The sequence below is a fragment of the Podarcis tiliguerta genome (assembly GCF_965153285.1).
Source record: "Podarcis tiliguerta genome assembly, chromosome: 6".
NCBI classification, from domain to species: domain Eukaryota; kingdom Metazoa; phylum Chordata; class Lepidosauria; order Squamata; family Lacertidae; genus Podarcis; species Podarcis tiliguerta.
Genome location: NC_139539.1, coordinates 49,673,302 through 49,700,558, shown reverse-complemented (window position 1 = coordinate 49,700,558; position 27,257 = coordinate 49,673,302). Strand labels below are relative to the sequence as shown.

General features: G+C 43.9%; 1 protein-coding gene across 2 annotated transcripts in view; it reads left to right on the top strand.

Moving 5' to 3' along the window:
- ERI3 (ERI1 exoribonuclease family member 3) overlaps positions 1–27,257 on the top strand; it is a 200,324-nt gene that overhangs the window by 6,430 nt on the left and 166,637 nt on the right. The window contains exons 1-2 of one of the 2 annotated variants that reach the window (XM_083446138.1): positions 4,336–4,440; positions 22,974–23,242. In XM_083446138.1, coding sequence (XP_083302264.1) covers positions 22,997–23,242 — 246 coding nt within the window. In that variant the 5' untranslated portion in view covers positions 4,336–4,440; positions 22,974–22,996. Of the gene's footprint in view, positions 1–4,335; positions 4,441–22,973; positions 23,243–27,257 lie in introns of those variants that run through there. The other variant, XM_083446137.1, reaches the window with a different exon arrangement.

Below are 27,257 nucleotides of genomic sequence, written 5' to 3'. Positions count from 1 at the left end.
TTTCAGAAACAAGACGGTTGTGTAATCCATTCTGGCTGATGCTGAAGCTCTTGAATAGCTCTAAGTTTAATTCTCGATGGGGTAGTACTAAATTTGGTGGGGGACCTATGGCAGACCACCCTGGCCTGAGGCAATGGCAGCCATTGGTTGCAATTTCCTGTGCTTCCTAAATTCCATCCCAATTTCTCAGCATAGGGCCAAAACTGCCAAAGAGCATACAAAGCGCTTCAAGTTATTCCACCTCTTTCCCTACTTTTCACCCTCCCACTGACTTGAGTGCTGTTGAGATACGAGATCTTGCCCTTATTCTGCCAAATTATATTACCTCTTGAACATATAACTTTATCTGTTGTAACCCTTACGCATAATTTTAATTAAGCTGCTTTAAAACAAAGCCTTTTCTACAAGAGGATTTCCCCCGCACCCAATCTGGCACAGTTCCTGTGCTTTTAACGGCTTTTCTTGATATAGGACCCCACAAATCCTTCTTTAAGAGGCCTCAGATAGTGGAGGACGGTTGCTCCATACTCTATTTTTCATCCAGAAGAGCCATAGTTGGCACTTTGGTCTTCAGTTCCTCATAACGGCTCTGGCCAATCCCTATGAAACCTCTCTTGAGAGTGCCAAATCCCATGTAATAATCAGAGGTCCTTCAGGATTCCAAGAGAAATAATATAGATGGATATATATAATATAGATAGATATATAGAAATAATAAGATATTTCGTTCTACAGTCCTACAAACTATAGTTTGGAAGATAAAGAATTACCTGAGGGATTATTCAAACCACAGTGTGCAGCAAAATGTTTGACAAATCAGGAAGTTCTATTAATCAAACCAATGTGAGGGGAGAAGAGAGCACCTGCCCATAAAGTTCATTCCTAATCCTCAAACCAAACCATTGATCAGAGAATTAGATGTCTTCCAATACATAGGATGCACTGACAGTGCCTATGACAGACTGCCTGGTCTGCCCTGCCCACATTTAATTCAGTTTGCCTGTTCCTCTTTAGCTCTTCCTGGTATGACACAGATTGTAACTAGAGATACTACTGCACCTAGCATGGAGATAACAGGAGTGGGCCAAAGATAGTAGCCAGACAGTCAGGAATCATAGGTTCAAGCCAAGTTGAGAATAAAATCAAAGGTGATTACATGGAAAATGTAGATGAGAGGTTAGGCTCTGCAAAATAGATGCCAGAAATAGAACCAAGAAAATATAAGAATCAGGAATAAGAAAGTAGTGAAGCAGTAAAGCAGAATTAGCACAAACTTGTTGTATTATGCTATTCAGTACTCTGCTGAACTACTGTTTGGCATATTGCTTTTAACAAATTAATAAATACTGTGTTGAAATGATTATGATATTGGGGGGAGTTTGAATTGTGTTCCACCTTGAGCTCCTTGGAGGAAAGGGTGGTACTGTATACAGTACTATTTTTCTGGAAAAAGAAGTGTATAAGGGAACACCTCCCTTGTTCTCTTATAATGGCAATAGGAGCAATCTATGAGGTGTCAGAACTAAGTTCCAGTGAATTGCAGCTGAAAAAAGTCCTGGTGGTATATAAATGTAATTAATAAATAAATAACTATGTAAACTGCCCTGGGAATAATTTTATTTTGAAAGGCGGTATATATATTTTTAACCCACATTTTTCCTTTCTGATGTCTGTTCTCCTTGCTACATTCAGATGTGGAAGAGGGGGAAAGAAGCTGTTACTGAAAGATATGCTTCTACATTAGGGGTTGCATCCAGTGCTAGTCCTGATCAGAGTAGACCCAATTAAGTCAATAAGCATTATCATATTAGATCCACTAATTTAATGGGTCTTCTCCAAGCGGAATGTAGTTGGTTATATTGCTGGTGCTGAGGAGAGCACCAGACCAGAAGACTGCATCTGTCACCATCTTCATTCCTCTGGGCTGGAATGTAGAGTCACAAGCTGAAGCAGTCAGGAGTCTAGAGGCACTGTGGGGGAATTAAGATAGTAGTGATGGTTTAGGCACAGGTCCCTCAATGACTGAAGGTGTAAACAAATACATTTGAAGGAGTACAGTGGGCCTTGTGGGATGTTGGGGCTGCAGCATTGGCCTCATGGTGCCACACACTGACACTGGACCTAGCAGAACGCTAGACCATGCCAGGAACTTTACTACCAGCATTAGCCCTCTTTATTCCTCTGGGTCTCTGTGTGTGCAGATGGACAGAAAGGGAGTTGAATTTTTCTGGAAGTAACAATGAGACCCTTTATTTCTCAATGCCATTCTGTCTTCTTTTTTTGGGTGTATGTCAAACATAATGAGGTGAGAGGTAAGCTCCATTTCTTAGCTTTCTGTCTACATTATGTTATGGGTTCCCCTCTCTGCCTCATAACATATTTGTGCAGCTGTTTCTTCCTATCTAAGTGTAGAACCAAACCCTTGTCCCTACTGAAATTTATTCTGTTAGTTTGGGCCCAGTTCTACAATCTGTTAAGATCATCTTGAATCCTGTCTTCAGTGACATTGTGGGTTAATGCTATTCTAGTATGGTGTCCTGATCAAGGGAAGTAATAGTTCTGCTCTATTCTGCCTTGGTCAGACCACACCTGGAGTACCGTGTCCAGTTGTGGCACAACAATTTAAGAAGGATATTGACAAGCTGGAGCGTGTGCAGAGGGCAACCAAGATTATAAAGGGCCTAGAAACTAAGCCTTATGAGGCGTGGTTGAGGAAGCCGGGTATGTTTAGCCTGGGAAAGAGAAGACGGAGAGGAGATGTGATAGCCATCTTCAAATATCTTAAGGGCTATCATAGGGAGCAAGCTTGTTTCTCACTGCTGTAGAGGCTAGGACCCAAACCAGTGGAATCCAGTTATAAGAAAGGAGAGCAAGACCGAGAAGAACTTTCTCACAGTAAGAGCTATTGAATAGTGGAAGAGACTCCCTCTGGAGGTGGTGGACACCATCAATGGAGGTTTTTAAGCAGATGTTGGATGGCCATCTGTCATGTATGATCTAGTTGAGATTCCTGCATTGCAGGGGGTTTGAATAGATGACCCTTGGGCTCACTTCCAACTCTACAATCCTATGATTCTTTGAGCCTACAGAGTTTCAGATGCTGTGGTTGATTTACTGTTGTGTTCCACCCTGTTGGGGTATAGGATTGCTATTTAAGGCTGCAATTTTCTGAGAATAAGCCCCATTTGAGTTACCTCTGAGTAGACATGTCTATATTTGCACTATCCAGTGAGATTGGGGGTTATTTGGTAATTTTGCTATTTTAGATTAATGTATTTTGATTTATGTGTTGTATTTATTGTGTGTGTGTGTGTGTGTCCCATTGATATGCTGGTTGCCTCTTTGGGAGCCTTTGGGCCACAAAACAGGACAAAAATAAATCATAATATAACATAATACTACTGTATTAGATTGCAAACCTAACTTTGCTTACTGGAGACTAAACCCTATTGAATTTAACAAGATTTACTTCTCAGTAGACATAATTAGGATTGCAGTCTTAAAAACTAGGTTAGACACATCTTCAGTGGGTAGCCACAAAAAACCCTGCTTCTCACCTTCCATTAAAAATGGGAACATATCATATGTTTTATATTTTCCTCTTGCTTATTAAGTAGTAAAAGGGATGTATTGCTCAACAGTTTTAAACTGTTAAAATGTTACTAGACTGAAAAGTTACAAAAAAGGTAGAAAATAAAGGGGCATTAAATATAAAGGTGTGTAAATACAAAACCACTGACACATGGGGATGAGCTATTGTCTTATCTAAAAGGGTGTAATCCCAAGGAGAACAAGACTTGACAATTAATTTAAAACTCTTGGTTTATCCTCTCTTTATCCCCTCTTAAAATTAAACTTTATTATATACATACTTTATGTTTGCATTACATAAAACTTTTAAAGTTAATATTTAAAGTACAAAAATATACAACTTTTTAAAAATTCACTAGCATATATTTAAATACACATAACACACTTTTAACGGCTATTAACCCAATTCTAAATATGCTTACTTTTGTGAGGCTTTCCCCAATAAAGAGAAATGTCCTGCAAGGAGATGTCTGAATTAAAACAAACTGCTTAGAATCTAAAATTCAAAAGATTTGCTAAAGCCAAATCTGAGCGCACATAATGATATGAAACCCGTGTGTTAAAAGCAGTTTCCGTGCCATAACTTTAATCTCCATTCCAAGGGTTCCTGCCTTCTCTGGAAGGGCGAGCTCCGGGATGCTTCCAGCCAGACACATCTCCTCCTCCCCTCCTTGCTGAAAGGTCTGAAAACTACATTTCCCACGATGCCACAGGAGAGAGCGGCGCGCGGCAAACTTAGTGTGCGCATGTCCGAATTCATGAATCCCGCCCCTTAGGGCGGGAACCGCAGTTGTGGTTGGTTGCTACGGCTGCCGCTTAGAGTGAGTTCGAGGGTCAGAGGGCGCGAAGGTGAGTGGTTGCTGTTGGGGACTCGTGGTGCTGAGGGATGGGGGTGGCCGGGGCCATCCTGGGGGGCGGGGGTGTCGGGTGTCGCTAGATAGGGAGATAGCTAAGGGGCGTGGAGCTGAGGGGCGTGTTGGATGGGGCTTTAAGGGCCCGCTTGGGCCCTACGGCCAGGGTTGGGGGAGCTGAGCAGGCGGCATTGGGCGGCAGAGCTCGGCCTGGAGCGATGGGCTGAGGGAATCTCACCAAGTATTTGGATCAAGGGGCGCCGGTGCCCCTGTCAGCGCGGGCGGGACGCGCTGGGAAAACGGAGTTACCAAGATCGAGTGGGGGGATGGGCTGAGGTAGATGCAAGGGAGAACCCAGTAAGGCCTGGCTGGCAAAGGTGCATTGGGGGGTGCTGGGCCTGTGCTAGCCGGTGTGTGCTCGCGTGCCTTTGAGCATAGAGGAATTTGCATAGGAGACTGCGAACACGGAGTAGCAATGCCGTGGTTTGCGGGGAGGGGGCTGGATGCCTTTGGTGCAGTATTTTTTCCTGTGCCTAGGATCTTCTTGTAGTGTTGAGACACGAGGGTATATCCGATCTAGAGGGCAGATTGCATTGGGCCAGGGGTTGGAAGCAAGGGGATTTGGTTTAAGCGGGTTATAGGTTGTTCCTATACTGCACAAGGGATCTAGCTCAGCCTTTCTCAACCTTGGGTCCCCAGATGTTGCTGGACTACAACTCCCTTGATCCCTGACCACTGGTCTTGCTGCCTAGGGATGATGGGAGTTGTAGTACCACAACATTTTGGGGACCCAAGGTTGAGAAAAGCTGGAGTTGGAAGAGTGAGGCAAGAGAGGTGTGCTAGTGTAGCATTAAGACTTGGGTCAGAAGTGATGCTGCTATGTTTGGGTTATGTCAGGTATGGATGCATTGAGAATTGAGATCTGGTAGAGACCAAGCCAAAGGCAATGGCCTGTAGTGACAGGAGGAATTTGGGGGATGGGTAGATTGGGGTCGTTAATTAAATTATTTCTTTTTAAATATTTAAGGGTTGTATTTGATACAGCTGCAGGTGTTCCATGGAATTTTAGAGTTGGAAAAAACTAACCATTTAATCTATATTCACACACATGCATAAATTGCACCAGTAACTGAGGAGTAAAAGCATGGATAGGTGGTAAATATTAAAATATATAAAAGTGGGTATGTGGACTTTGGGGAAGTATACTTTTGGAGAAACACAAGGACAAGGATCACATTTAGGCTACAATCTTAAACCATTTACCAGGAATTCAATCCTGTCAAATTGAGTGAGATGTCTTTCTGAGTAAAACATTGTTGGGAGGATCACTCTGTCAGTGCTTGCCTTCACGGTGTACACTGTTTGCCACATTTCCATTTATAAGAATCTCACATAGAAATGCATGTACAGTGGTACCTCGGGTTACAGATGCTTCAGGTTACAGACTCCACTAACCCAGAAATAGTACCTCGGGTTAAGAACTTTGCTTCAGGATGAGAACAGAAATCGTGCGGCGGCGGTGTGGCGGCAGCAAGAGGCCCCATTAGCTAAAGTGGTACCTCAGGTTAAGAACAGACCTCCAGAACGAATTAAGTTCTTAACCTGAGGTACCACTGTATTGATATATTGATAGAGAGGTGTGAGTTAGCATTCTTTCTAGCTTGCCATGATTCTTGAATTAGATTTCTCTGCAATACCATTGCCAGGCTTGTGTGGTGTTGCCTCTAGTTCAGTGGCTTCCAGAGTTTGTTTCCACATTAATTTGTTTGCTGAAGAATATATTTGTGTGTTGTAGAGTACCGTGGTACCTCGGGTTAAGAACTTAATTCATTCTGGAGGTCTGTTCTTAACCTGAAACTGTTCTTAACCTGAAGCACCACTTTAGCTAATGGGACCTCCTGCTGCTGTCGCGCCGCTGCTGCACAATTTCTGTTCTCATCCTGAAGCAAAGTTCTTAACCCAAGGTACTATTTCTGGGTCGGTAACCCGAGGTACCACTGTAGCTGGATTGTGTGTTTACAATCTAGTTGGGCCTTACAATCATTCTACACGAACTAAGAACACACTCCAGAATGCGCCAACACTTAATAAACAGTTGTGGGTATACTGTGCTTCAGGAAAGCTTAGCTTTCATTATTGATTTTGTCATTGGGAATTTATGAAAAGTTTCGGGGATCTCTACAGCACAATTTGAAATCTGTGCAGGTTTGTCTTGAGGATCTAGCAGAGACATGGTTAACTGAGTTGTACTTTATCTCAAATGGGATAGTGGGTGGCTAGGAGGAGGAGTTTTGTTATGGAGTTTCTGAAAATATTTGCCTTGTGAGACATTTTTCTATTTTTGTAGTGTTACTTAAAACATTTTTGTAGTCCTTTTTAATGCTCAGGACACTTGTATGTAAGTTTGGCATGTGAGATTTTGCTCATTATATTGTTTGAAAAATAATTGATGTGCCAAAAGTTGTTAAGTGAATGGCTCACTGAGGAGTGGTAAGGAAACCTGTGGTTTCAGATATGCTCCAAGCATACCTGAAGCTAAGTTGATTTTTTAAATAAAGTTTTTAACCTGATTCTTCAGTTATAGGATGGAATATTTACTTACATATTCTATTGCTTTACAGTAGGTCAGTTCTACATTTCCCGCATATAAAATGTTCAGTGAATTCTCTCCTTTGACCATCATGATTCACTTATTCAAAAGATGGCTCATGGGTGCCTGTAGGGTTTTCTGTACCTAGTACACTGCATGTTATTTAGTCCCTCCAACTTACTGGCAAGAGGCCATTGATTTCCATAAAATTTGCATGTTTATCATAGGCAAACCAGTGATCACTTTGCAGGTGGTACAGAAGGGCCAAATAAATTAGGGGTCACATACAAGTGCTAAGATGTCAGACAGAATGCCATTAGTTGAGGCTTTCCCCACAATTGTATTTCCACACTAGAATTTCTGCCTGCCACACAGCTGTTAAATGCACAGGTGCCCTGCTATTCCTCTATACTAACTCTAAACCAGGGTAGTTAGCCATTTTGGCCCATAGCTATATGTAGGATTGTGCCATATAATGGAAGTTACTGGAATCTGGACTGTATAACTAGATGCAGAAACCTGTTTTAGTAAAAAGAAAATAAATGTGATCAGCTAGGAATATTCATATAGGTTTACCAAGCTGTTAGAATATCGATGTTGGACCTCTTCTCTAACCGCCCCCCCCCCCCATGCAGCTGAATCCTGTTCCAATACCTCTTTTGGATGAAGGATTTCACATTTGGTTTTGTTCCTTAAGAGAACATTTTTATGCCTAGCTTCATTTTGGCTCTATTAATTATGGTACACACATAGTTTCTTTGATGTAGGGAATCTTGTCTGCATCAAGAGACAAAATATAAATTGTGCATGGTTCCAGTATTTTGTGTTGGGGTAACATAAGGCGTGCAGGTGAAATTTGGCTCACCATTCCTCCCCATTTGGCCTATGAGCTTATTTTGGGCAAGCCATATTTACATTTATATGACTTATTTTTTATTTTATTTATGTATTTGTTTAGTATACCTTACATATTTGGGCAGTTTCACAATGTAAAAATATAAGATAAAAAACACAAAATACATAATAAAATGAGAACAACTTCCTCCCCACAAACCAGTAGCTCCCCCCCCCCCCCAAAAAAAACATTTAAAAGGCCGTAGAATATTAATCAGCCCAAAGCCTGGTTGAAGAGGAATATTTTTGCCTGGCACCTAAAGGTGTATAATGACGGTGTCTGCCAAACCTCTCTGGGGAGAGCATTCCACCAGCAAGGCAGCCACTGCAGGAAAGGCCCGTTCTCGTGTTGTCACCCTGCAGACCTCTTATGGAGGAGGCATACGGAGAAGGGCCTCAGATGATGATTGCAGTGTCTGGGTAGGTTCATATGGATAGAGGCAGTCCTTGAGGTATTGCTGTCCTGAGCTGACTGACAGGTATGCTGATTGTCGGGCAGTTCAGAAGCGCTGTGCAAAGTTCTTCGCAAGCCCTCTGCTTGGGAAGCACTGAGCACAGCCTGTGGCAGTGGAGGAAGATAAAGATCTGGTCTGCTGGGCCAAAAAAGTTCTGTACCCTGAAGCTAAGATTAGCACCTGTGGATTTCACTCTGTGTTCAAAATTCACCATGTGCATTTTGCACCTGGCTATTGGCCACTTGTGACCAAGTGAAGATGACCAGGGACCAGGATGGTGCCTGACATCTCCACCATCCTTGGATCTAGACTGTTTTCACACACAACACATTATGTAGAATTGCATCTCTTATATTTTATCTGCACAATCAGAATGAATTTCAGGAATCAAAAAGTCTTTTGAACCACCTGGCCCCAAAATGGCAATAGACATTCCATTTTGGTGACTGTAATCCTGGTTTAAGGAGCCATTTGGCGCCTAGCTTATATATCCGAGTTTCTAACACTGGTTTCACTGAATCTTCATTAGATACAGTAAGATAGCTTGGTCGCTAGAGCATGAGACTTAACTGGGCTTGATTCAAGGGTTGAAAAAGGTTCCCTACTCCTGCACTAACCTATGTTTAGTGTGACATCCATGAGCCTAGATTTCTCCTGGGTTCCTGCTCTCCCTCCTTCTTTTAATTAACCATCCAAACACAACAAATGGAGGTTAATCTTAATTGTGGCTAGTTTCAAGTAAACCAGCTTCAGGAAATTTGGTTTGAAGTTAGCTTCTCTGAAACTTGCCATAGTTAAGAATGACCACAATTTGTTGGGTACAAATGTCATGATAAGCTATGGTTATTCAAAAATAGAAGTGAAAGCTTTTGAAGTTCTCCTCAGAACGTCCTGTACATGTGGGAAGGAGGCAATGTGCAAAACTAAGAGGAGGCTAGGCTTGTTCATGTCTCACTAAACCAGTTTAACTGCATTCAGTCATCATACTAATGAGTACATTTTTCAAATACACTCAAGATGTGTTTAAGTATAAACTGGACTGTAGGCTTTTTGGGTTCAGAATACTTTTGGCATCTGCCTGTCCTGAAAGACAGTGGAGTGCACTTTTGGGGGTGAAGTCAAACCTCTGGGTTAGCAGCACCGAAGTGACCTCTCTGGGGCACAAGCCTGGGCAGTGTATATGGAGGTCCTGGGCTGCCCAGACAACAAAACCCCCCTCTTGGCCTCACTGATGTGGACCAAAGGAAAGCAGAGCAATACATCTGACACCAGCTTGCCTGAAGGAGTTGCCGGAAGAAGGCGTACAAGGTGCCATCCAACCTTCTTAGGGACTCCACTCTGAATTTGTGTAGGGTTCACACCTCAGTCTTTTCTTCTGCAAGGCGGAGGTGGATTAGGATCAGAGTTTTCTTTCCCCTAGATGGGCTACCTTCCTGGGTTGATGAGTCCCATCTGCTCCTCACTTCCCTATACAGCACATTAACAAACTACCTTCTTGACTGTTGGGCCCACTAGTGGTCTCGTCTGCTCAATCTGCCAGAGTCTGTCCTTGCATGCAGGGGAAGACCCTAACTCATTGAGAGTTTGAGACCCATCGACTGCCCTCACCTTGTTTAGCCGGCCAGTCAAAGCCCTTTCCTGGAGTGTGGCTGCTGTCATATGCTGACAGCTTCCAGGAGCCACAGGTGAGTGCAGGGTGAGGACCAAAGTGGGAGAAACTACCCCAGAAGGTGCACATGTCCTCCACCAGAGGTATTCCCCCTCCTCTAACACCATACACCCTAGCATATAAATGAAGATGATTTAATCCTTCCTGACAGACCATAGGTTAGTTATCCTTACAGAGGCACACTTATTCCTGCCACAAGGAGAAAGCAGGAGAGGGCGTTATGGCACCATGGTCATAGATCCATTTGTTCCATAACCCTCTGTTCTTTTCCTTCTTTCTCTGATTTTAAAATATATATATATATATTCTGAACACTTTTGAGTTCTGAAAGCACCTCAACATTCGGATTTTAATGTTTTAATATATACATTTTTTTCTTGGTGGTGGTGATGAAGCCCCTTTTATAGATGGAGCTAATATGATGTACATATTAGCAATTTGATAGAGATTTAAAGAAGTTGAATTGTGTTGGAGGGAAGCCGCGGGTGGGTGGGTGGAGTAATATTCAATAAGTATGTTTTTGATGTTTTTGAACTTTTTTCAATTTCTTTTTTTTCTGTTCTGTTGGTGTTCTGTTTTTGCTGTATTATTTAAATAAACTTTTTAAAAAAGGAAAAAAAGCAATTTGAATGGAGATTAGTGGAAGTGGACTTGGGCTTCATTTATTGCTTTCCTACTGTGACAATGTTGCCAGTGTAGAAATGTAGGTACATGTCCCTCTGAAAGTGCTAGGTGAAGTGAAAGGCCTACCCCTGAGAAGGCTGTTATGGCCTTACATCCCTACAAAGTGAATGCTGGTTTTTCCATTGCATACATGGACTTTTTCTGGCATAGGATGCTTCCAGCTCTTGGCATACCAGTGCAGGCTTTTGCAACTGGTCAGTTTGCGTGTGCATCAGAAACTGCCCTCATGCTGAGACCCAGAATCTTTTAATGGGTGGGTCATCTCATGTACAAAGCAACAGTTTAGAGGTTGTACACACTGCAGTGCAAATATGATCTTGTATTATGGGGATGGAATGATGGTGCTGCTTTTGGATTGGCGTATAAGGACTGCTTGCTGCTTGCTGCCTGCTGCCCAGGAGGACTCTCCTGAGTGAGTGCTTGTGGGCCCTGCTTTTGCCACCTACCATCTGGCCTGGGGCGGGGCCTGAAGCCTCACAAGGACTGCTTGCTGCTTGCTGCCTGCTGCCCAGGAGGACTCTCCTGAGTGAGTGCTTGTGGGCCCTGCTCTTGCCACCTACCATCTGGCCTGGGGCGGGGCCTGAAGCCTCACAAGGACTGCTTGCTGCTTGCTGCCTGCTGCCCAGGAGGACTTCCCTGAGTGAGTGCCTGAGGGCCCTGCTCCTTTCTGCCACTTACCACCTGGCCTAGGGCGGGGCCTGACGGGCCTCACAAGGACTGTTCCTGCCACCTACTATCTGGCCCAGGGTGGGGCCTCACAAGGACAGTTGTTGCCTCTGATGCTGCTACTGCCCAGGAGGACCCGGAGGGGTCCAGAGTTCTTTTTAACATGTTTTTAAATCTCCCTTTCCCTTTAGATTTTTTATATATGGGGGTGGGATGGATGTTTGGGTGGGCTTGGGAATTGGTTAGTTTTGACGAATCTGTAATTTTGGCAGTTTTTATTTGTATTGTTTTATTGTTTCTGGGCTGTTTTTTGTTTTTTGTACTTATTGTTTTAAGGTTTTATTGTGTTAGGCTGCGGAAGAATAACATTAATTGCCATCAATGGAGGCCACTATGAGGCTTGGGATTCCTACCGTGGAGGGGCGAGGGAGGTATGGCGGTGGGGGCAGATATTATAGGCGAAGGGGATCGAGATATGGATATGCTCGTACCCCTTCCAATCTGCGCCTCATCCCGAGGGACGAGGGTAGGGTGAGCAAGGATTACTCACCTCCGTCACTGGTGTTGTGCAATGCCAGGTCTATAGGCAACAAAACCGCCACCCTGCGAGATTTCTTTATCTCGCAGGGGGTCGACCTGGCTTGTGTGACGGAGACCTGGGTGCGCGAAGGGGCAACAGTTACCTTGCGAGAGATGGCGCCCCCGGGTTTCTCTGTCCTCCACCAGTCGCGGACTGTGGGCCGGGGGGGAGGGGTGGCATTATTAATCCAGGAAGATTGTCCTTTCAGGGCTCTACCATCGCCATCGATCCCCGGCATTGAATGTGTTGGCCTAGTGTGGGGCTCCGAGGAGAGCTTGGCTGTCTGGCTGGTGTACCGGCCACCTAGCGCACCAGCAGCCACCCTGTCAGGCCTATTGGAGGCGGTGGCCGGCTGGGCCTTGGAGTTCCCTAACCTATTGGTATTGGGGGACTTCAACACCCATGCTGATGCCACTCCCTCCTCACAGGCTCTGGACCTGGTGTCTTCCATGGCGACACTAGGGCTCTCCCAGTTTGTTTCGGGCCCCACACATCAAGCAGGTCACACGCTGGATTTGATCTTTGGCGTAGGTATAGATGTGATCATGTCTCCTTCGATGAAGGTACCATGGTCTGATCACTACGCTCTGAAAGCCAGGATTGACTTTCCACCCCCACCCTGCTTAGGTGGTGAGCCAATTTGGGCTCGCCCGCAGAGGCTGATGGACCCTGATAGATTCCGCCAAGCCTTGCGGGACCTTGCTCCCCCTGGCGACTCATTGACTGAGCTTGTTGAGGGCTGGAATATCCAGCTCCTGGCAGCCATCGATGAGATCGCACCTAAGCGCCCTCTGCGACCCCGCAGAAACCGGGCTCCCTGGTTTACCGAGGAGCTCCGGAAAATGAAGCGGGACCTCAGACGGCTAGAGCGAGTATGGCGGGGTGCCCGTGACGGAGCCTCAAGAACATCTTATAGGGCTTTTATGAAAACCTACGAGATGGCGGTGAAGGCTGCTAAGAAGTCTTACTTCTCGGCCTCCATTGCATCCGCTAGCTCTCGCCCGGCGCAATTATTTAGGATAATCAGGTCTTTAACGTCCCTTGAGGGACAGCCAAATTTAAATAACAATTTGACACATAGCTGTGAGGCATTTGCGAGCTTTTTTGCGGAGAAGGTCTTGTTGCTCCGCCATGACCTCCCTGCCAATTTGGATACAATAAAGGAACTGGAGGCCCCTCGACTGTCCTCGGGTCCAGTATTGGACCACTTCAACCGGATATCCCCAGCCGATGTGGACAGACTCCTCCGAGCTGGAAAGCCCACCACCTGTCCTCTCGACCCGTGCCCGTCTTGGCTGATTAGAGCGTGTCCAGACGAGGTGCGGGCCCTCCTGGGGGATATCATCAATTTGTCCCTTGGCACGGGGACATTCCCAGGAGAATTGAAGGAGGCAGTGGTGCGCCCGCTCTTAAAGAAAACATCATTAGATCCTTTAGATCTATCCAATTACCGCCCAGTTTCGAATCTTCCGTTCCTGGGTAAGGTGATTGAGAGAGCGGTTGCTGAACAGCTTGGTGGGTTTCTGGATGAAACATCGGCTCTCGACCCATTCCAGTCCGGCTTCCGTGCTGGTCATGGGACCGAGACGGCTCTGGTTGCCCTAACAGATGATCTTCGTAGACAGCTGGATCGAGGTGGGTCGGGGCTGCTGATTCTTCTAGATCTGTCAGCAGCTTTTGACATGGTCGATCACGAACTTCTGGACCACCGCCTTGCCGACGTGGGGATTCAGGGCACAGCCCTTCAATGGCTGCGCTCGTTTCTCTCTGGTCGGGGACAGAGGGTGGCGCTTAGGGGGGAATTGTCATCGCGCCACTCCTTGGTGTGTGGAGTACCTCAGGGTGCGATACTCTCCCCGATGCTTTTCAACATCTTTATGCGCCCCCTCGCCCAGCTTGTCCGGAGTTTTGGGCTGGGTTGCCATCAGTATGCTGATGACACCCAACTCTATCTGTTGATGGATGGCCATCCTGACTCGGCCCCAGACACACTGACCAGATGTCTGGAAGCTGTGGCTGGATGGCTACGTGGGAGCCGGTTGAAGTTAAATCCTTCGAAGACAGAGGTCCTGTGGCTGGGACGGGACGATATGGGATTGAGGGGGCAACTCCCATCTCTTGCGGGGGTGCAATTAGTGCCAGCACCGTCCGTTAAGAGTTTGGGTGTAATCTTCGACACCTCCCTTTCAATGGAGGCGCAGATTGCAGCTACAACAAAGGCGGCATTTTTCCATCTCCGCCAAGCTAAGCAGTTGGCTCCTTACCTCTCTCGCCCTGACCTAGCCACTGTGATCCACGCGACGGTCACCTCCAGACTGGATTATTGTAACTCGCTCTACGTGGGGCTGCCCTTGAGACTGACCCAGAAACTCCAGCGGGTGCAGAATGCTGCAGCGAGACTCCTTACAGGGTCTTCGCTGCGAGATCACATTCACCCGGTGCTATACCAGCTGCACTGGCTCCCGGTGGAGTACAGGATCAGGTTTAAGGTGCTGGTTTTAACCTTTAAAGCCCTATACGGCCTAGGACCCTCGTACCTACGGGACCGCCTCTCCTGGTATGCCCCACAGAGAAACTTACGGTCTTCAAATAAAAACATCTTGAAGGTCCCAGGCCACAGAGAAGTTAGGCTGGCCTCAACTAGAGCCAGGGCTTTTTCGGCCGTGGCTCCGATCTGGTGGAACACTCTGTCACAAGAGACCAGGGCCCTGCGGGACTTAACATCTTTCCGCAGGGCCTGCAAGACAGAACTGTTCCACCAAGCCTTTGGCCAGGGCACAGCCTGACTCCCTCCATTGGCAATCTTCGCAGAGCTCTGGGCCAATGGTTGCCAGTGGCTTGAATTAATTAATTTTATAATGAATGATTTAAAGTGTTGTTTGTGCTGTTTTACTGTTGTTAGCCGCCCTGAGCCCGGCTTCGGCTGGGGAGGGCGGGATATAAATAAAATTTATTATTATTATTATTATTATTATTATTATTATTATTATTATTATTATGAAGATGCAATATGCTGCCTCATTGGACTTAATGGTGACAGGACCACAAAGAATAAAAGGGCAGTAACCCATATTATAACCTTAGTAAATTATACAAAAGAACAACAACCTTGCAGCACTTGGCTACAGAATGATGCCAACAAACGCCAATGATTGACTGTTGTATGAATTTATCTGGGTTGGTATTTTTTGTTGAAAACCAGCTATTGGAATTATCTGTCTCATTTATGCCCATGCATGGGTTTGATTTGTTTTAATTACACTTGCCTGTAAAATTTAAATATTAGTATTATGCACAAAGATCCCATAAAACGAAGATTCATAGGCTAACATGTCTCACTGCAAAAATTAGTTGCATGCCTGAGTATCATTCATTGCTTGTTTGTTCTTTGTAACTGCAAGGCAGGCATTAAGCATTTCTCATGGGGCAGGTGAGGTCTCTCTTCCCTGCCATTGTCTGCCTCTGTTTCCCCCTCTTCTTTCTCTTGGGGATGGATGTGCATGTGTACACACACACACACACACACACACACACACACACAGAGTCCCTATTTCTATTACTTTTTCCTCTGATATATCCAAGCTGCATAGCAGCCTTGGTGCCAGGGCTTCCTAGTAGCCCCTTGGCAAACAGTGTAGTGCAGCTGGGAACATAATGCAGCATAAGTGGTGCCTTCCTGGGTCACACCATCTAGCTTAGTATCAGAGCTCAATTGAGCCAGAGTTTACCAGGGCTTAGTCCTGCAACCTGGTTTCTGTGCCAGAGCCTGGCCCTGGAATATGTGAAATGGGATATTAATACATTTGAATTGCTACCTCCTGCCAAAGAAGGGAAATCTTCCAGCCCCTGCAAGCTCCAATTTCAATACAATATTGCTTCTGTTCTACAGGGATATCAAAATACAAAATATAATTAAGCTTTAAGTGAATCTTCATGAATCTTTAGGTAGTTATTTTGGTCAGGTAACTTTCTAGAACAATTGGAAGTGCCAAGTTAATTTCACCTACAGTGTGTGGAGGCTATCATGGGCCTCAGCTCTGACCGTTTTTTTCACACACACACACACACACACACACACTCAAGAACCTGTGTCTTCTATAGCTAAGATATTGTATCCTCTTAATATTTCTAGCAGTCTATTTTTTATTATTATCACATCATTATTAATTAATAATGCAGCCAACTGGAATGGCTCATCACACCCCAGTGTTGCCATGTTCAAATGTAAATTATTTCTGAAATACTTTTAAATTATCTTCAATATTTTATAGGATTGATATATTTGTGTTCTAAAAAGCTTGTCTCATTTATTTTGAGGGGAGTGGGTGGGTAAATTTCTGTTACTTACATAGTACCTCAACCTCAGGCACATCTACATTATCAGCACCTTTCAACATCTGAATCAGATATAATTTCCATTTTTCTTATCTGTGAAATTTCTAGTTCCTGAAATGTATAAAAATGCTTAAAATATGCACATGCCATTAGTTTCTTTGGCATGTTCCCTCAATGCACAGAGTCAATGTGGGGCGTGTAACTGTACATGTTGGCTCCACATACAGGCTTTGTGCATAGGGCTAAAGATCCGAGAAGGGGCACCATCATCTGTACAACTGTATGTGTGAACATGCTCAATGCAATTGGAAACCCTCCACAGTATGTGGAGTGCCTACGTCTATACAGGGTAGGCAGCCCCTCTTGTGTACCTACCTTTATGAGTTGAGGATGGGGATAGGGAAAATGGGGTGCATTGGAGGTGAGACTGGCAGTTGCAAGACTCCTCTCCACATGTTTAGTCTACTTGTGGAGGCAACATCTGAAAGGAGCTGTTGATTAGGGACATATGGTAGTTTTCTTTCCGATCAATAGAAAAATGAGAGGATTATTTGTATGATATACTAGTGACCAAGAGCACAGACAAACTTGCCCTAGGTGTCAGAATGTATTGAGCAAACTAACCCCTCCTCTTTTTTTTTAAAGCATTCTAGTATTTCATAAGAAAAAGTTACCAATAGCAGGAGATGAAATCATGGACAAGTTTCTATAATCTGTAATGGTCTATAAATGTCTTATCTTGCACTCCTCCAGGTGGATATTTCCCGAGTTATTGGGTGTTTGAATGTTGTACATTTTTCCATGTCACACACACTGACTCTGTTAAAGTACTTCATGATGCCTAGCCATATTTTATAGCAACATGGAGTAGTAATAGTTGGAGAATATATATGAAATATTGACATGACTGGCCAGTTGGGATGGTTTGCTCAGTCAAAGGTTATAATCTGACCCTTGACATGCAGGAAAAACGTCATTCTCTCTGTGTGTTTATCTAGATGACGTTTCATTTTATTTCTTAATGATCTTTTGAAAACTCAGAAGTTCAGCTTTCATTTATTTACTGAAGAAATTATAGATATTGAAGCTGTGACAGGTTGAAAACATGAAACGATGCTTGATGAGTGAGTTTAAACTGGATTTTCTGTTGTCGGAGGATAGGAGTTCAGGTCCCTGAATAGTTCATTTTCCTTCCCCATGACTCATGATGGGGAGATAGGGAGAGAGACAGATCTAGTTCACATGTCATGCTAAGCCAAATCATGGCTAAGCTCTAATGTGTCAGCTTCTGGAGAGGAGATCTCAGCTGCATTGCTTCTCCCCAGCTCCTCTACTGTGCCATGCTCTGCTAAACCATGGCTTGTCTTGTTGTGTTATCCAAATCTTGGCTTGTGGTTTAGCTCTCCTGGACAACTGACAAGCTATAAATCAGTGTTTCTCAACCTTTTCCGGACCATGACCCTCTTCCGACCTTGTTTCCTTCCTGTGGTCTCCCATCCTACTGGTAGAAAGCTAACCATTTAAATGTTTTGTTTGTAAATAGAACATGTTTTGTTTATAATTTTTATAATTAGTACAAAATACAATTACATAAAAATTATACTATTAAGTATTTCTTGACCAATGTGACCTTTGTGCTTGATGACCAGAAACAAGCTTTTTTATATCTTGTTCTATTGCTGTGAGGGATAACCGAAAATCACTTCTGTCCATTATGTTAAGGCAATTCCGCGTTAGGCTGCGTAAATAATTTGCACAACTGAAATCTCATTCTACCAAATACTTCACTTCTCTGTTTTCTGTTTTCTTTTCTGTTTTCTTTTCTCAGTCACTTCTCTGTTTTCTTCAGTTCCCTCTGTGGCCCCCTAGTCTTGTGCTGTGCCCCCCCCCCCTTTAAGTGATTTTCACCTGTGGCAATCAGCACTTGAAAGGAATGGTGAAGACACTTGAAAAGTGTTTGGAAACTCTTCTTTGCAGCAGCTTCACCCCCACTTTAGAGATCCTCTTTAAGGGAGTGGGGAACATTTGCAAAGAGCACCTGTTTTAAGGCAAACCCTGCAATCCCATCTGAGCATGGGAGGGTGGGGATTGCCCTTAAGCAGGTGCTCTTTGAAGCACTGCTCCAGTGGTCTTTAAAGGGAAAGGGAGGAGACTGCTTCAAAGAGTGCTGCAAAACATCATCTGTTTATTCATTGCTGTGCAGTGGAGCAGTCTCTGGCAGTGCTGGGGACCGACTCTGGCAGTGACTGCTCTGTTGCACAGTGATGAAGACAAAGTTGGGTCTACCTGCTTTTGCTGATTCTTTGGAAAGCTTGCTACATGCTGATCCTTTTTGGAGGTTGAAGTGATCAGGGCAGAGCATGCTTTTTAAGGAAGTCCCGCCCACCAGCTGATGCCACCAGCAATATCAGCTGATGGGTGGGTTGGTGTTGCTTTGAGGGAAATAGCCTCATGGGCCAAATTGCACCAGGCAGGCCCAAACCAGGTCAGAGTTTATACAGGTTACAGAACACACATGTTTTAAAAAAGAGTATGACACACAGATTTTGTTAATGCTTCTTATCCTCCCAGCTTGGACTTGGGATCGTACACACACACACACCCCTTAGTCAGTACCACACCAACTGTTCAGAATCAGAATGGTATCTGGGGACTGATGCCACTTCGTGAGTCTGAGGAGATGCGCATGAACACTGAAATTTAGTGTGGCTTCTAGGAAAAAAAACTTCTTCAAAGTTTGGGGCTGTTATAGAGACAGTTACTGCTGGGGTGTTATTGCCGCTTCCCTTCTCTAAAATAGCTTGTTGAAGTCTGAATGTCAGTATTGCCATTTGTGTGCTCTTTCTCATGGGCATTTATTAATTTCATCCAACTCCTCCCCTCTGAATCTGTGCAATGAGTCCTGGCACTTGCTTTAAAAGCAGTACTTTAGAACTTGTGAAGTTAAATGGTGATGAAGGAGAATTCTTCTCAGCCCATGTAGAATGAATTCCCTTAACCCAAAAGGAACCACGATCCTCCCACCCCATGGTATATCTTAAATCTGGAAGCTGGAGCAGGGCTTCCATATTAGAAGATGGATATCCAGACAGATATGAACCCTGACACTTCTCTTTCAAGAAAATAAGCACTGGATATGTGTGATTATTATGGACTTCTGCCCTTTACTTTTCTTCCATGACTGAAATTCTTCTCCCTTGAGGATGGCAAGCTCTGGTGCAGGCTTCATATCTAAGAATATGAGGCAAAGCAGTTGTTTGTGGAAGCCTTACACATGAATAGGTTTGGGAGACATTCCATCATCTCAATTCAATAAGAAAAGTATCAGTTAAACTTGTTTCATGTTACTGGCTGGGAAAGGGGCAATTTGTCTTAGCCCCTGTACAAATCTCAGAGCTAGATTCTAAAATAAGGTTAATTGCTCATGCTCATGAAAATTTATTTATGTGTAAGAGGTGTATATATATGAAATAAGCATGTGTGGCTGGGTGCTGGGTACAGCTGCATGCATTTCTTGGATATATTTTAATATTTGATACAGTGGCTCTTGCTGTTCTGTATACTTCCTTGTACAGTTGGTGAGGGCCTGGGTTTTGCCACAGTAAAATATTAGCGAAGCTGTTTTACTCCAGAGCATTACATCTGCCTGATAGCCCTACAGCTACACAGCTTGGCAGCTTTGAAGATTTAAAAGGCGTCTCTCTCAAATACATGTTACTCTATGATGGGTTGGAAGTGACTGTTACTAACTTCTATTTGGCTGTAATGTATTTATTAATGACAATAAAAGGCGCTAGATGGAAAGATGGTAGTTATGGCAAGGAACCTCTAGGATAAATATAATGTTAGGCTACAAGGGCAGCTGCTTATTATTTTTGTAGCTTGGCTTTCCAGTTTCCGAGGCTTGGTCCATTGCTTTATGGAAGCAACATCTTTCACTTCTGCCATTTCCCCTCTTCTTTCTCCCCCTCCCCCGGTGCTAATGCACCACAGTGTGAACCAGCCTATTCTGTAAAAATCTCCACTTGCAAAGTGGCCCAGTCTTTAACCTTTCTGTGTGCATGTGAGTGCATCTCTCTAACCAAAAATCCTTCTGTGTGAAGGTTATAAAATGTGTATTTACCTGACCTGCTCATCTTCAATTATCTTCTAATCTGGCCCTTCACTGGTCTCCCAGGTAAATACAGCTTTACTTCTTCTTTAAGGCATATTATTTACCTCATTAAGTGTGTATTTTGGCACGCACATTATTTACCTGATAGACTAACGGGTACAGAGGAGCAGTTGGTGTCTGTTGTATAAATAACCCCTAATGTTCGCAAGGGACTCTGCCTCTTGCCTTTGTGTTTTTGGTGGAAAGTCTTTTCTGTTCCACCTAATGGTCATCAAAGGGTCTTTCCTGTTCCTGCTTGCAGCAGGAAGATGTGAATAATGTACATACCAATGGAGGGCAGGTCTAAAGCTTTGCAGTTTTCCACCGCAAGTAGCCTCCATCAGCAGGAGGGAAGAACTAGCACTAACCTGCCAGGGCCTTTGGGGATGAACTTGATGGCACAGTAAGACCTACTGAAAAGCTATGGGTTTAGGTAGTGTGTGTGGTGCTGATATTGCTCAGTCAGTATTCTTGGGTCTAGTAAGGGTGACTCAGCCAACTTAAGATGTGTTCTTGGTCTAACATACTAAGGTATTGAATAATTTCATCCCGCACCTTATGCTAGTTTTGAGTACAGTGGTACCCCGGGTTACATACGCTTCAGGTTACATACGCTTCAGGTTACAGACTCCGCTAACCCAGAAATAGTGCTTCAGTTTAAGAACTTTGCTTCAGGATGAGAGCAGAAATCGTGCTCTGGTGGTGCTAAAATGGTGCTTCAGGTTAAGAACAGTTTCAGGTTAAGTACGGACCTCCGGAACGAATTAAGTACTTAACCAGAGGTACCACTGTATAGACAAATGATTCAAAGGGTCTTAAAAGTTTAGGGTTGTTCTGTTGTGCAATGGAATTGCCCTCGCCTCTGCTCTGCAGCACCCCCACATCTGCTCCAGAGGTTTGGGAACCCCCCAGAGCATATTTTGGTGGCACACAAAGAGAGGATGGGAAAGTGTCATTGCACTAGTGAAACTCTGCTCATGCAGCTCTGTTTCTCTGTTTTCAGTTTGAGCTTTCAACGTGGGAAGCCGTGTGTTCTTCTAATCCTTGTTCAGTATTCCAGGGTACAATATTATACGAAACCTCTGCAAGGCAGTAACTTTGTCTTGGAGATCCATTTAGGAAAGGTGCTGAAGATCAAGCATCTTGAAAAGGATTTTTTTGAGGGGTTGGGGATGGGTGGGAGGGTTCAGTGCCAAGGTCTTAGGTATGTGTATGCAGGTCTCTTGTGGTCAGAATGAGTTAACAGGTGAAGCTCACAGTTGGTTGTCTTTAGACATCTGTAGTATAAGCTACTGCTATAGAAGCTGCACAAATATGGTACAAGTAAGTAGCACTGAAGGTAGTAACTGATCAGTATGATTTAAAAGTTTATTAATCATATATATACATAGTTTCCAGTGATGCCAAATAGCAGCAAAATTTTTAAAAACAACAACAACCTTGCTCCTCCAAGGAGTTCATTGTATCCTCTGAGATAGGTTAGGCTGAGAGATTGTGACTTCTTCAAGGTCAGCCTGTGAGCTTCCTACTCTAGAAGGGAGCTGAACATGTGTTTTCCTAGTTTATGTGCAACTCTACTCATTCTATTCCAGGGGTCAGCAAACTTTTTCCACAGGGGGCTGGCCCACTGTCCCTCAGACCTTGTGGGTGGCTGGACTATATTTTTTGGGGGGAGGGAATCCCCCTCTCCTCTCCCTTCTCCACAGCACTGGATGAGCCCCAGTGGCTGCTTACTTGTGCCTTATGAGTGGCAGGGGCTGGCGGTGGCGGACGGACGGACGATGAGCGGTGCGAAAGGGCTGGCTCCAGAGAGGGGCTGCTCAAAATGGTGCTCAGCCAACTGCGGCTCAGCAAAGCCCAGCCACCTTCCTCCTCTAGGCAGGGCGGGGAGAAGCCAGGAGGAGGCGCCGCCGTGGTGTGTGTGTGTGGGAAATGGCACAGATCAGAATCCCCATGCCAATCCATGCTGCGGACCGTCCGCGGGCCGGATCCAGAAGGCAATTGGGCTGGATCCAGCCCCCGGGCCTCAGTTTGCCGACCCATGTGCTATTCTATTTGTCATATCCATTGTTGAGTCTGAACTGGGCCAGGCATAGTAACTTTTAGTGTTGGCTGCTCATAGTTACTTTGCTCACCAGATGCTGTCTTAGTTCTATTTTTGCTTTTTGTAGCAAGTATAAAAAAAGGGTTTTGGGGGGCAGGGGTTAAGCATTTGGGAAGGGAGATGTATAAAGGATTTTTATTTCTCCTGCTGTTTTATTGAACTGCATTAGATGATATTTTAATAATTTGATTCTTGCATTTTTATTGTTCTAGTTATTTTGTTGTTGCTGTGGATACTTTGTTTCAGTGGCAGCGTGTACGTATTTTAAATAAATATTATTTTAATAAGAATTAATTTCCATCTCTCCACCCAAATACTTTACCGCCATCATGGAAATACAAATTTTTATCTGTAAAGTGTGTATCTGGGAGTAACACCAGCTTCTTTCTCTCTCTCTTAAGTTCCAGATGCTGCTAGGTGTTCAATGGTAGCACTTGTCCGTACCACAGCAGCAAGGCTTCACCTCAAGTTACTCCCAAGAGCGAGGAATACTCTGCGCTCCCTTCTGCGTTTTTTCCCCCAGCGGTACGGTTCCACTACAACCGGGAAACTGGCGTCTCACGGCTTTGCTTCCATGGCAGCAATGTCATCCTTTCCCCCGCAGAGGTATCACTACTTCTTAGTGCTGGATTTTGAGGCCACATGTGACAAGCCGCAAATCCATCCACAGGTAATTGTTTGGCTTTAGTTTGTCTAGTTTTCTACAGGAGACCTTCTGTTTGGCATTGAGGGCTTTGCAATCTGTGTCTTCCAACATGTTGCATCTGAAGAGTAGTTGTTTCCTAAGCATTTTTCTTTCCCTTTTTTGAGATATCTATATCTCACTAGCAGATAATGTAGAATCTGGATTAGAATATTCAGATCTTAGGCTTCCTCGTAAGCTCACACTTTGGCAATCCACTCTTACACCCTCAGTTCCTCATCTTTAAAATGAGAAACTACTTACTACACAGAGTCATTATGAAGACAGAAACGTATTCTGCATTTATTTAAAAGCGCTAGAGAAATTCATAATAATTTGTCATATGTTTTCCCTTTGTTCACTCCTGTAAGTTGCTGATCCACCTCTTTGTTTTTCTCTTGGCATGAGGAGCTTCATGATGCATTTTTTTATCGAGCCTTTCCTCCTAAGAAAACATGGACTCTGGAGGAAAGCTCATCTTTTCTAAGTTGTGATAATGCATTTATTATCCTTTACACTGCCTGTGTTCTTTTCAGTGGGAATAGCCAACTCCCCTAATTTGCAAGATAGTGAAACGGCTTTGAGTGTGAATGTATGCTGGATATGACAGAGGAGCTGGAATTACAGCACCTCAAATTGTTGACTTTCCCTGTTTGCATTTTTCTCACTCAGTGGTAATTTTGAAGTCCAATGTTCTTTACCACTTTAAAAGGTACCTTCTAGCTGTTCTGGGCCTCTGGATCAATCCTGATTGCACAACTTGCTTCCACAATTTTGCTTAGAATTTACCATCCTCATGGAAAATACATCTGGAAACACTGCGTAGGTTCCCATTTTGCCAGTTGGGTCTGTGTTTCTATGCAACACATACTTAATATTCTGCAATTAAAAATTATAAAATTATTCAGAAAGTCAAATTTATTTGTTTGCTCGGGTTACTTGATGCAATCTGGTGTGGGGAGGAATGGGGAGTGAAGCAGTGGATGGTCCACCACTCCCAAGCCCCTGCTGGCATGGACAGTCCAGGATGAGAGGTGGGGGGGCATACGTATCTTCTCCCCGCATTCATGGTTGTCTATTTTGCCCAGCGCCCCCTCCCCGGAAGATCTGTTTCGAGGCTTGTTTGAATGGGAGGACCATTCCTAGGGGATGCCCATTGAATGGGAAGGGGCCTGGGATCCAGTGATTACAAGGCTGCCTCAATTGCACTCCTTTTTTATCTATTTATTTTTTTTAAAAAATTATTTATAAAATTTTCAAATATAACAATAAAGGAAAAACGTTCCAGTCAAAATATACATCCAATTCTAATCTTTCCACTTTCAGACTTCCTTCAGTCTATCTGGAAATTTTCCATGTTATCACAATTATTCACATTTCTTCCATCTGTATTGTTGTTGTTTTTTTAACCAAATTAATCTTAACAATTATTATTGCTCAGCAAGTCTAATTAAAAATGGTGGCATTTACAGTTTGGGAAGTTATTCTGGCAGAGCGGTGGAAGGGAAAGAAACACCTGGGATACTGGGAGACAGTACGAGTGCAGGTAGACCTAGGTAGATGCGTTAGTCCTTTCCTTCATGATCACCAGAAGCCCAAACAATATGTATCCCTTCTGGTTTCCCCTTCTAAATGCGAATAATCCAGCATTATTCACAGCTAAGCAGGGCAAGAAAATTAATTTAAAAAATGAAAGTGGAGATTCTCAGGATATTGCATATGACTGTTATGTATTATGCAGCTGAGATTTCTATACTGTTATGGCTATGGAGATCTCTAGTCTCCCTGCTTAATATTTTGAATTGGAAAGGGTTGCTAAATCAAAATGAGCCTCCTCGTCAGCATGGTAATGAACACTCAGGATTGTGGGTTTCAGTAGAGCCATGTCATCTGGCTGTTTTTAATTCAGGTTTGCAGTTAAAAATGTGAGCCGATAAGGTTAGTATATTACTTTATTGGGCTGAAAAAGTGTGTTTCTTCCAGTATGCATTAAGCATTCAAGTATTTTAAAGTTATATTAAGCACTTTCCTCCTGATTTTTGTTTTATTTGTTTGTTTCTAATGGAACCATAATGCTTGAAGGGGATTGTGGTGGATCAAGAGCCCACCCCTTTTGTATTGTCCTCTTACCTAGTTATAGAATACTAATGTGGGTGGGGCATGCTTAGCTTAAATGGGTGTGGGGGGGGAATTGGAGGGTGCGGGGTGTAGATTTCATTAAGGTTCCCTCCTTCTCATTCCCCAATAATTGGTGCCCTGGAGAATACTGGAGTGATGTTCACTGTTAATCACGCTACCATCTTCAGCTTCCTTTCTAGGCCCTCTTCTTACTTTGTTTCAAAGAGTGTTTTTAATCTGTGCCTCAGTTCCTAGAGAAGATGCAGCTCAATATTAGCCATCTTGTAGATGTGCCTTCTTTTATGTTACTTTGCTGTGTGAAGAGGAACTACAGTAAGCCCCTAACTTACATGGGCGTTACATTCTGGGGGTTGTGTCTGAAGCCAAAACTGTGTATAGTTGAAACCTACTGGGTTCAGTGGCGGGTGGGATTGCCAAAGTCTTTTTTCCTGGAATCTTGGCCCCTTTCTGCCCTGTATTATTTTTTTTTACCACACATTCAAAGCTGAATGTGCACAAGTTAAATGCACATAAGTCACAGGCTTACTGTAACCTGAAATAAACTGGCTAAAAACAATCTTCCAAAACTGCTGTGTGTCTGTGGGAAGGTGCAGTTGATTTTTTGAGAGTAATTCTGCAGGAAAACCTTAACTTTTCTCTGGCTATTTCCTGTGCACCCAGCCTTGGGTGCAAAGTCCTGTCAAAGCTGTAAATTTGCTCTAGCGTGTCCCTTTGGACTTGTGTTCATTTTGATGCAAAACCATGATGCATGTGGAGCTATTTTACAGCTGGTAGTAAAAATGGAGCATGAGTGGAATACTATTACTACAACTTTAAGGAGCTATGCCCCCCAAGTCCTTGCTGTGGAATATGTAACAATATGTGCCGCTGCAGCTTGGCTATATATTTTGAGGGGAAGATAGTGCATTAAGGTTGGACGTTATTCAATTGGATCTTTTCATCAACTGTGCCCAGGGCTCACCTGCACCATGCATTCCTTTGCCCAGGGCTGTCTTGCTATGCTTTTTGTTGGAACCTGTAGAGACACTAAAGAGACTTTACTCAAAAATATCTTACTAAAAATGAGAACTTGCTCTGTGTGTCAAAGTTATATATCTTTACTTATGTGCATTTAATGTGAATATAGAGAGGTGCTTTTGGAGAACAGGCTGATGTGTAGATTAGCTAACCTATGCCTGCAGAATCCTTTGCTGAAAATTATTTAAAGAGCTTCATTTTAGAGCCCTGGACTTCAGGACAGATTGAAGAACAGCAAAACCTGAACTAACCAGCCATTGCCCTTGTGAACTTCAGCATAAGAGGTTTAGCTTCAGGGCACAAGTCCAGGTTTATTCTGAGAATGCCATCGTCTTTAAAAAATGGAATGGAACTTACTCCTGATGGCTTACAGAATGAGAACCAGGAGTTGTGTTTGGGACCGGCCTGTAGGATCAGGGCCATAAGTCAGAAAGAAAATAGAAGGCCAGGCACGGCAAAGCTGGGATATGGAGCAAGTAGCCTAGAACCAGGGCTGTCCTGCCCATGAGGTGAAGTGAGGAGGTGCCCACATGGGCAGTGTACCGGCCTTGCCACCTCCACCACCAGCAAAGCAGCAGCAGCTGCACTGGTTTTGATTCATTCAAATAAGATAAAAACAATCATTGGGTAATTTCTGTATTATAATGACATCTATAATTAAGACAACCAAAATAAAGATGCCAAAAAAAAACTGAAATTAAGTTGATCCACAAAACTGGTGCTAGTAAATGCACTTTAGGAGCCTACAGCAGTCTGAATTAAGTTCACTTCGGAGCGGGCAGGGACTTCCTACCAGGCTTACAGCTGACTCCCTTTCTTCTCCTCTAGAGGAGGCTGGCAGCAGCAA